At 31.3% G+C, this 11,637-nt stretch overlaps 1 protein-coding gene across 1 annotated transcript; it reads left to right on the top strand.

Annotated features, from left to right (window-relative positions):
- Positions 1-7,079: 7,079 nt before the first annotated feature.
- Positions 7,080-11,210, top strand: LOC117921522 (putative disease resistance protein RGA1). Its single transcript, XM_034839418.1, has 2 exons — positions 7,080-10,000; positions 10,900-11,210. Exon 1 carries the CDS (start codon positions 7,157-7,159, stop codon positions 9,959-9,961), a length of 2,805 nt encoding a protein of 934 aa, XP_034695309.1. The 5' UTR covers positions 7,080-7,156; the 3' UTR covers positions 9,962-10,000; positions 10,900-11,210.
- The last annotated feature ends 427 nt before the right edge of the window (positions 11,211-11,637 follow it).

The following is an 11,637-nucleotide window of genomic DNA, read 5'->3' as shown; positions in this document are numbered from 1 at the left end:
GTTGATAATTTAATCTTACTAGGATTACTAAAGAGCTCACAAGAACGGAAAATTATTTAGAAAATGAATTTGAAGTGCACTTATGTATCTTACCAATTGTACACACCCATATTTTGTTTTTTCTAACAATTTACTAGCAAGATATACTTTCTTTCAACTCAAAGACATTATAATGGTATCAAATATATATTACGCTATCTTTGGGGAACAATTAATACAAATATATTTTACTTAAGAAAATCAAATCTACAATTACTTGGGTATGCAAATGTAAGATACCTTTCAGAACCGCATAAAGGTAGGTTACAAATTGGGTATATATTTAATTGTGATGATACTACTATTTCATAGAGATCTGTCAAACAAACAATGGTGGACATGCCTTCAAATAATTTAAAAATACTTGTAATTCATGAAGGAAGTTGTGAATAATACTAAAATTTATGATCCAACGTATTTGGAAATTATGTGGGCTATCCTTGATCAAAGGCTACCCAACAATATTGTATGAAGATCATGTTATGTCTATTGCACAGACAAAGAGTGGTTAATGGATTGAACCAAGAACATTCTACAAAAGTCTTTTTTGTTCATATAAACTCCGAAACAATGGTGAAATTAATGTTCAATAAATTAGTTCAAATGATAATATAATAGATTTATTCATGAAGTTATTACCAACCTCAACATTCAAAAGATTAATACATAAAATTAAAATGTGTCAACTCAAGGATCTATCATTAGATTAGTATGAGGATATGAACATGAAAGGGAGCATGTTTCTAAAAGAATGCCAATATATTATACTGGTTTTTTCTTCATCGAGATTTTATCTCATTAGTTTTTATTAACCAAGTTTTTAACTAGGTAATTCTAACAAACCAAGATCAGCTTAAAAAATTATAAGAATGTTGTACTATTTTTCGGGTTTTTCTCAAAGAATTTTTTACTAATAAGGTTTTAATAAGCATATTCTTTTAATATGATGGACTCGTAAGAAAGAATATTATAAATGACCATTAATAGAGGATGATCGCCACCTTTAGTTTTGTAAATTAAAATATTTCCATTTACTTAATTTGTGAAGTGATAAAATTATAATTTTAGGTTCCATTTGTAAAACTATAAAAGAAAGTATCTCACCCCATAAATGAGATATACCAATCTTGAGAAGCATTTTTCTTCCCACTCTCTCCTTTATTCCTTTTATTATTCATTTCTTTTATTGTTTCAATTTTGTAATATACCAATCTACAAGGACTAGGAATGTTTTAAATTTAAAAAAATAATAATAATTTCTTTCATTTAATTGAAATATTAAGTTATTTTTACTATATTCACAAAATGTACTTAAATTATATTTCCTAAGTGTCTTTTAACTTTCATTCTCTTCATTAAGAAGATTAGATCAAGATTAAATCCTTGATCTATCTCATCATTAAGTAAAATGTTAAAATGTTAAATCATCCTAGGAAACAGCAAAAGCTAGTAGATTGTAAATTTTCTTTGGTGGTGTAAGCTTGGAGCGTTTTTCAAAAACAATTATATAATATTTATTTTAACAAAATTTTGTTTCTAAATTTGAAATATTCTCAAACTTGTTTCTTATGTTTTTTAATATTTTTTATAAATAAATTTTGTCTAAATGTTTTATTTAAATCATTCTTTATATTTACATAATAATTTTTTAATAATCCCAAAAAAAAAAAACAAATGAAATAAGAAAAAAAAATTAAAAATAATTAAAATATATTTTTAAAAAAAAACCTATTTTCAAAATAAGTTCTCAAAAAATCATTCTTTATAAAATAAAAATTATCAAAAGTATTTTTAAATTTAGAAAACTATTTTCTATTTTTAAAAATAAACAATCTATTTTAAAAAATAATTGCTCCAACACATCTAAAGTGTAAAACTCTAGAAATGCCCCACAACATAAGGAACAATTGAACAACCTTATAACAAGGCTAAAACCACCATGAGCAGGCCGCAAAAACTAGCTCAATGCATATAATAATTATAGTTGTTAACTCATAAAACGTATTATGTACCGTTTTTCTCTTTTTTCGTACCATGTATTGAAAGTTTGTTTATATAAAAATAAATAAATAGAAAAGTATGTACATATGCGAATATCTAATAAAAAATATGAAGTATAAAGTATTATATACCCAATTTCATGTAAGATAATAGAATCTAAAGAGTTGATCTATATCATATTATATGAAAATACTGAATGCTGATATTTTAATAAATTCAAATTCAAATTTTGAAAAGTAAGTCACACTTTACAAATGTTTTAAACTTGTTATATGTTATTCTAATTCTTTTTATTAATTATTGAGAGAAAAAAAAAAGAATAATTATATATATATACTTTTAGTTTCTATAAATATTAAATGGGTTTGAGAATTCTAATTTATTTCTTAAAAATAAAAATATATTTGGTAATTATATAAGAAGGAAAAAAAGTATTTTACGATATTTTTTATAATTATTTGATAATTTTGAATATTTTTTTAATGTTTAGGCCAGACACGATTAATGTTAGTTTTGTGATGATGTGTGAAATAATAGTTATGGACAATGATGAAAATATCGGTAATTACGGATATATTGGTAACTCGATTTTACGGATATATCGGATATATCGGAGAAATATCGACGGATATTTTGGAAAAAAATTTTGGTAAACAAAAAATTGATCAAAACTTATGGAAATGTAAAAAAAAACCTTGTAGTAATGTAATTAGAAGTATAATAGACAATTTAAAGTTATTTTGTTGAAAATTTTGATATATATATATATAATATGATTTGTGAATCGCGATATTAGACATAATTATATTATGTCGGTTGTACTTATACACTCATTATGAAGTTTTATGAAAAACTTATTCTAGCAAATATCAATAATTTGTACATATTATCATATAGCTTGAGGTTCAATTCTGACCATTGGATCACATCCAGCTTCAATTTGGACCATTATATGCACATGGGTCATGATTTGTTTCCATTTATTTTATTTTATTTTATTTTATTTTATTTCTACTAAATCTAAAAATCAAATGGGCCACACCACTTCTCTCACTCGGGCATGCCCTTTTCTGAAGATGCCCTCCGACAGAATCCCTAAAAAAACCCTATTTTCCTCTACCACTCTCAATCCTCGTAGGTACTAATCTAAACATGTTATTTTTTTTTTTTTTTTTGCAACCCCCGTTTGATTCCATAGAAAATCCATCCCCCATTCGATTTCCGGGTAAATTCATCCTCGTTTGATTTCCGAGAAAATCCATGCAAAGCCCCCAAAGAAAACCAAAAAAATTGCTTTTCTTTTGCTCCCTGTGTTTTCTGAATCCGTTTTAGGGTTCTCTTTGCTGTTGTGCCATTGGATTTAAATTTCACGAACCCTAAATCCACGATTTTTGAGCCAGGCTGAAAAACACAAGCTTTGCCTGCAAATCATGATCAGATTTTGTATCCTGTGCGCGGGTTGGACTGGTAGGAAAATTTCTATTTTTTTGGCCGAAAAATCGTCGAAATAAACCGAAACAAAACGATTTTTCTCTAAAATTTTCCAACCGAAGGCGATTTTTTCAAAAAATCGCCGAAATTTCTCCTTTTACCGAAATTTATCTGAAATTTCTCCGATTTTTGGCGAAATTTACGGATATTTCTTCCGTCGACATTTCGCCCCCCTCTTTCGTTTCGCCGACCTCCGAAACACGAAATTTCGCCGAAATTTCGGCCAAAAAAACAGAAATTTTCATCATTGGTTATGGATGAGGATTAATTTTCAAAATCATTTTAAAAATCTTAATTATGAAAACAAAATATAAATAAAAGTGGAAACAAATACAGTGGAGCCAAAAAGTTACCTTTTTGGCATAAAATTCCAAGCTTTTAAGGAGAATAAATAAATAAATCTGAACGGGAAACTGAAGAAATTAAAAGCTCCAATCACAATAGGGTTGTTCTATGGTACCCACTCTTCATTTTGGGGGTACCTACCCACATTTGACTCCAATAAAAATATGACATGTGTAAAGTGCATATCATTAAAAAATTTATAAAAACTTGTCAAACCGGTAAAGATAACTTGTTGGTGAGAAATAATCACATGCATTTCATATATATCTAAATATTACAACTTTTTATAATTTATTATTAAATATCAAATATAATTTGTTATTTAATGCATTACCTAACTCTTATCTAAAAAAAGAAAATCTTACTTACTACTTTTATACTCTCATTATTCATTTATAAAAAAAAAGATAGTAATTTAATATGAAAATTACATAATTTCAATTACCAAATTACAAAATATGTAAGATGTATTTTGATGAATCAAATTTCAAGATCAAGTTTAAAACTTTTTGAGAGAGAAAATTTAAAATTTGTATTATATGAAGAAGATGAAGGATTTCAAGTGATTACAAATGTCAAAGGTAATATTTTATATTTTTTTATCCAAATATAATTGTTGTAGGAAGAAATGTGATGTTAAATAACGATTTTAGAATTTTTTATGAGTTTATTATAAAATTTTGTTCTCAAATTGTTATTAATATTTTTATATAATTTTTTTTTTGTTCATAGATTAAATTTGAAGATGAAGCTTTATATGTCTTGAAGGATGTCAAGTGATTACAAGTGTTAAAAGGTAACATTTGATTTTTTTTTTCCATTTACATATAACTATTGTAGGTAGAAATGTCATGTTAAATGACATTTAAATATGTAATGATTTATAATATCTAGATTTTTTAATTTTTTCTGAGTTATTTTTAATCAAATTGAGAGCATTTAGTAATTTATTATGAAATTGTCATCAATATTTTGTAAAAGATGGTACGAACTTTGTAAAAGATGGTACGAACTTTGTAAGAGATGGTACGAACTTTCTAAGAGCGGGTACGAACTTTCTAAGACATGGTACTAATATTCTAAGAGATGGTACGAACTTTATAAGAGATGGTACGAACTTTCTAAGAGAAGGTACGAACTTTTTAAGAATGGGTACGAACTTTCTAAGACATGGTACGAACTTTCTAAAACTTTCTAAGAATGGGTACGAACTTTCTAAGACATGGTACGAACTTTCTAAGAGATGGTACGAACTTTCTAAGAGAGGGTACGAACTTTCTAAGAGTGGATACGAACTTTCTAAGAGAGGGTACGAACTTTCTAAAAATGGGTACAAACTTTCTAAGACAGGGTACGAACTTTCTAAGAGAGGGTACGAACTTTCTAAGAGATGGTACGAACTTTCTAAGAGTGGGTACGAACTTTCTAAGAGATGGTACGAACTTTCTAAGAGAGGGTACAAAGTTTCTAAGAGTGGGTACGAACTTTCTAAGACAGGGTACGAACTTTCTAAGACATGGTACGAACTTTCTAAGAGATGGTACGAACTTTCTAAGAGTGAGTGCGAACTTTCTAAGACAGTGTGCGAACTTTCTAAGAGAGAGTGCGAACTTTCTAAGAGAGTATGCGAACTTTCTAAGAGTGTGTACGAACTTTCTAAGAGAGGGTACGAACTTTCTAAGAGTGGGTACGAACTTTCTAAGAGATTGTACGAACTTTCTAAGAGAGGGTACGAACTTTGTAAGAGAGGGTACGGACTTTCTAAAAGAGGGTACGAACTTTCTAAGAGAGAGTACGAACTTTCTAAGAGAGAGTACGAACTTTGTGAGATGGGCTACGAACTTCCATAATTTCTTTAAGAGTAATTTTTTTAATTTCTTTTAATAGTAATTTCCATCATTTCTAAGCTTAATTAGTATCAATAAATAATATTATTGTATTTCCATGTGGAAAAATTTTTTGAAAAGTTTGATAATTTGTAAAATTTTCGAGGGTAAAGAGAATGTGACGAAGGGTGCTAAGAATGTGAGGAATCCTCACATTCTTTGTACAATTCCTCACATTATTCGTACCTTCTACAATTACTTAGTGTTTTAATTTTTTAATTTTCTTAAAAGTAATATTCATCATTTCTAAGCTTGATTAATATCAATAAACAATATTATTTATATTTTTAAGTGGAAAAAAAATCGAAAAATTGTTAAATTTTAGGGTACGGAGAATGTGAGGTAAGGTATGAAGAATGTGAGGATTTCTCATAATCTTCATACCTTTTCTCACATTTTTCATATCCTCTCTAATTTTTTAGTGTTTTAATTTTTTAATTTTTTAGGATAATTTACATTATTTCCAATTTAAAATTTTTTTAATGCTTAATTTTTTTTTTTTAACAATTCTATCAATAATAACTCAAAATAATATTATTAAACTATGTTATTGTTATTTCAAGTTAAAAAGTAAATTTAAAATTTTAAAAATATAAATAATTTAGGGTACGAAAAATATGAGAATGGTATGAAAAATGTGATAAATACATGTTTGGTACTTTTATCACATTTTTCATATTGATTTTTAGTTTTAAAATTTTTGAAATTACAAATTTATTTTTGAAAATACTATCATTAGTAACTTAAAAGAGTATTAGTAATTTATTTTATTGTAATTTAACTCTAAAAACCTTAAATTCAAAAAATGTAAAATTTGGAAAGTACGAAAAAAAAATTAGGACGATCTAATTACCTAAACTTTACGTATGATTACCAAAATGTTGAATTTTTATGAAAATACTCATTTCATATTAAAATATTACCATATTCATTTTTATGTTGAATTTAAATGTTTAATAATTTGTTAAAAATAAAATAATGTAATTATGATATATGATGATTTTTTTTGTTAATAAATATGTTTTCAAATTTTATATCATTTTATTTTTTATTTTTTTCCAATTCTATTTTTATCTAATATTTATTTTATTTAAACCCAAAATTGTTGAGAATGGAGGAAGAAAGAATGCCACAACCGGTTCTTCCCTTAACTGGTTAAGTGGAATTTTTATTTCAAATTTAAAATGGATGGCCAAGATGTAATCTTGGACATCCAATGGCTTGAAAAGCTTTTTGGGTAGGTACCGAAGAGGTACCCTAGAATTTTCCATCACAATAACGTTGGCCTCATTTCCTCCACGCATAGTTGGTCTTGGTGTTATACGGCTGCGCCGCCTCTTTACCAGTGTATTAGATCACCAGCTTTGTCCCTTGCCTTCATTCATCACCCCCTTATGGCTGACGCTCTCCTTTCTATCGTCTTGACGCGCTTGGCTTCCGTTGTTGAACAACAGATTCGTGATGAACTTACTCTGGTTCTGGGTGTTGAAGCAGAAATCCAAAGCCTCACAGATACACTCCGATCCATCCGAGATGTTCTTGAGGATGCAGAGCGCAGACAAGTAAAGGAAAAATCTGTCCAAGGTTGGTTGGAGAAGCTGAAAGACATGGCCTACCAAATGGACGACGTGGTGGATGAGTGGAGCACTGCTATTCTCCAATTACAGATCGAGGGAGCTGAAAATGCTTCCATGTCTAAGAAGAAGGTAAGCTCCTGCATTCCCTCCCCTTGCTTTTTTCTCAAGCAAGTTGCTTCTCGTCGTGATATTGCTCTTAAGATTAAGGGCATTAAACAACAACTAGATGTCATTGCTAGTCAAAGAAGCCAGTTCAATTTTATCTCCAGTTTGAGTGAGGAACCACAGCGATTTATAACTACCTCTCAACTTGATATTCCGGAGGTATATGGTCGGGATATGGATAAAAACACCATATTAGGCCATCTGTTGGGTGAGACTTGTCAAGAGACCGAATCTGGGCCCCACATCATCTCCATAGTTGGGACTGGAGGCATGGGCAAAACAACGCTTGCTCAACTAGCCTACAACCTCCCGGAGGTGAAGGCCCATTTTGATGAAAGAATTTGGGTCTGTGTCTCCGATCCCTTTGACCCATTCAGAATTTTTAGGGAGATTGTTGAAATCCTCCAAGGAGAATCTCCTAATCTCCATAGTTTGGAAGCTTTACAACAAAAAATTCAAACATGTATTGCTGGAAAGAAGTTCCTTATTGTGCTAGATGATGTGTGGACTGAAAACCATCAATTGTGGGGACAACTGAAGAGCACTCTCAATTGCGGAGGTGTTGGGAGTAGAATTCTGGCGACCACACGTAAGGAGAGTGTTGTTAAGATGGTGGGAACTACATACACGCATTCCTTAGAGGAATTGTCCCGGGAGCAAGCTCGGACATTATTCCATCAAATAGCTTTCTTTGAAAAGAGCAGGGAGAAAGTGGAAGAATTGAAAGAAATTGGTGAGAACATAGCAGACAAATGCAAGGGCTTGCCACTCGCTATAAAAACTTTAGGGAATCTCATGCGTTCAAAACATAATAGGGAAGAATGGGAGAATGTTTTGTGTAGTGAAGTATGGAAGCTGGATGTGTTTGGAAGAGATATTTCCCCTGCTTTGTTGTTGAGTTATTATGATCTGCCCCCTGCAATTAAACGCTGCTTCTCATTTTGTGCTGTTTTTCCAAAAGACTCGGTTATTGAGAGAGATGAGCTGATCAAGTTGTGGATGGCACAAAGCTATCTCAAATCTGATGGGAGTAAAGAGATGGAGATGGTTGGTAGAGAGTACTTCGAATATTTAGCTGCTCGGTCTTTCTTCCAAGATTTTGAAAAAGATGATGATGGTAATATAATAGGTTGTAAGATGCATGATATAGTGCATGATTTTGCTCAATTTTTTACTCAGAATGAATGCTTTATTGTGGAGGTTGACAACCAAAAAAAGGGGAGTATGGACTTATTCTTCCAAAAGATTCGTCATGCCACCTTAGTTGTCCAAGAGAGTACCCCTAATTTCGCCTCCACTTGTAACATGAAGAATCTTCACACCCTCTTGGTTAGGGAAGCATTCAAGTCAAGATTGCTTGAAGTCCTCAGGCATTTGACATGTCCTAGGGCATTGGATTTGAGCAGCAATCATTTGACATGTCTTAGGGCATTGGATTTGAGCAGCAATCAGTTGATTAAGGAATTTCCTGAGGTAGGAAAATTGATACATTTAAGGTACCTTAATGTATCAAATTGTAGGGGATTGACGAAGTTGCCTGAAACAATTTGTGATTTATATAATTTGCAAACCTTAAAAATTAAAGAATGTTCCAGTCTTCAGAAACTACCACAGGCAATGGGTAAACTAATTAATTTGAGGCATCTTGAAAATTCTAATACTTGGAGTCTAAAGGGCTTGCCAAAAGGAATTGGAAGATTAAGCTCTCTTCAGACACTAGTTGTTTTCATCGTGAGTAGTCATGGCAATGATGAATGCCAAATAGGAGACCTGAGAAACTTGAACAACCTAAGAGGAGATCTTTCCATTCAAGGGTTGGGTGAAGTGAAAGATGCAGGGGAGGCAGAAAAAGCAGAATTGAAGAATAAGGTACACCTCCAATATTTGAGATTGGAATTTGGTGGAGAGGAGGGGACCAAGGGTGTGGGTGAAGCTTTACAACCCCATCCAAACTTGAAATCTCTAGATATATTCAATTACGGTGATAGAGAGTGGCCCAATTGGATGATGGGTTCATCATTAGCTCAACTGAAAATACTTGTCCTCAACTCTTGCATAAGATGTCCATGTTTGCCTCCTTTGGGGCAACTGCCTGTCCTTGAGAAGCTGGATATATGGGATATGGTTGGTGTGAAATACATAGGTAGTGAGTTTTTGGGATCATCATCAACAGTATTCCCAAAGCTGAAGGAATTGGTTATTTTATGTTTAGATGAATTGAAGCAATGGGAAATAAAAGAAAAAGAAGAGAGGTCAATAATGCCATGTCTCAATCACTTGATTATGAGAGGCTGCCCAAAGCTGGAGGGACTGCCGGACCACGTGCTCCAGAGGACAACATTGCAGATATTGAACATCAAATATTCTCGTATTCTGGAACGACGCTATCGAAAGGATATCGGAGAGGATCGACACAAAATATCTCATATCCCAGAAGTCAAATATTCACGGGACTGAATGGTCATCACGCTTCACCTCATGTCGCTCTTGTTACAGGTAATTTGAATTTATCTTAGTTTTCATTTCCATTGCATCCATAATCGCACACATTAATCTATTTCATGAATATTCTTTTTCTGAAGCTTTCCATTCTGCATAACATTATTATCTTGTATCCATAGGTCCATTTTGGCACATCTACACTGTTACTAAAGTGTTTATCCTATAATATCTACACCTTGCAAAATAAGAGAAATAAAAATGTAAACCTTTTGTACAAAAAAACTTGAAACCTTTTCTATTCTAAAAGTGTTTTGTTACATGATCAAATACCTTGAAAAAGCTCCAACAACCGTGTAAAAGAGATTTTATGTGATCTTTAGACTCTATATGTACTATATGTCTATATAATGTTATACATTATCAAATTCCATTTTAGGGTACACTTTTTTTGGGCATGGGCCTAGTGTTCCGTCTTTTCTGGTGGAGCTGGGGGTTTTCGGCTTAGAGTAGACTTTTGTTGGGCCATGGGCCTAGTGTTTCCCCTTTTCTGGTGATATGGGCGCAATGATTGATCAGGTTTCAGGCCCATGGGTATATATATAAATTGTAAAAATAATATATCAAATACATTAATGAATGAGAAATGAAACAAATGAAAAACATGATCTAAATGTTAACTAATTAACATTTTAATAGCCTAACCTATTAGATTATTTGCTCAAAATATTGCAAAGAAAATTTCAAAACTTATCAATAAAAACCATCTTGATTCTTGTCTCAAAATTATATCCAAATGCATCATTTATTATTATTATTATTTGTCATTTTTACTTGCAAGCTTTGATCTTTATTTCTGTCTTGACTTATTTTATTTGCTTCCTTATCTTTTTTCCATCTTAATTTTATTGGTTATGGGATGTGAAGGAGATTAACACTATCGTTTTTCGTTTCAGAGAAACAAGTTCAAATAAAGAGGAGAAAATTCCCAACACCTATGTATTGTGAAGTTGTCTATGAATCAATTTCAAATTGGTGATTTGTAAATTATTTTTCTCTTTTTCTTTTCCCCTTTTATTGGTTTGCCTATATATGTAAGAATGTGTAAACTTCAACTTTATTGTTTGGATTTATTTCCTACAACATAAATGGTTTGCGAATGATGGGAACTTGCATGCATGCATGCATGATGTTTCTTCTGATTTGTTGTAAGGACATATCTATTGTTAACCTAATGGATGAAGTGGGTTACTTCTGATTTGTTTTAGCTGCTCGGTCTTTCTTCCAAGATTTTGAAAAAGATGGTGATGATGATATAATAAGATGTAAGATGCATGACATTGTGCATGATTTTGCTCAATTTTTGACTAAGAATGAATGCTTTATTATGAACGTTGAAAATGCAGAAGAAGGGAGAACAAAGACATCCTTCCAAAAAATTCGTCATGCCACCTTAATTGGCCAGCAGAGGTACCCGAATTTTGTCTCCACTTATAAAATGAAGAATCTACACACCCTCTTGCTTAAGTTTACATTCAGTTCAACCAGTGATGAAGCCCTGCCTAATTTATTCCAGCATTTGACATGCCTCAGGGCATTGAATTTGGCGCGGAATCCTTTGATTATGGAACTTCCAAAGGCAGTAGGGAAATTGATACATTTAAAATACCTTAGTCTATCAGATTGTCATAAGT

The sequence above is a fragment of the Vitis riparia genome, chromosome 9, assembly GCF_004353265.1.
Source record: "Vitis riparia cultivar Riparia Gloire de Montpellier isolate 1030 chromosome 9, EGFV_Vit.rip_1.0, whole genome shotgun sequence".
Taxonomy (NCBI): domain Eukaryota; kingdom Viridiplantae; phylum Streptophyta; class Magnoliopsida; order Vitales; family Vitaceae; genus Vitis; species Vitis riparia.
Note: the sequence above shows the minus strand (reverse complement) of the source record. Positions and strands in the feature narration are given on the sequence as shown.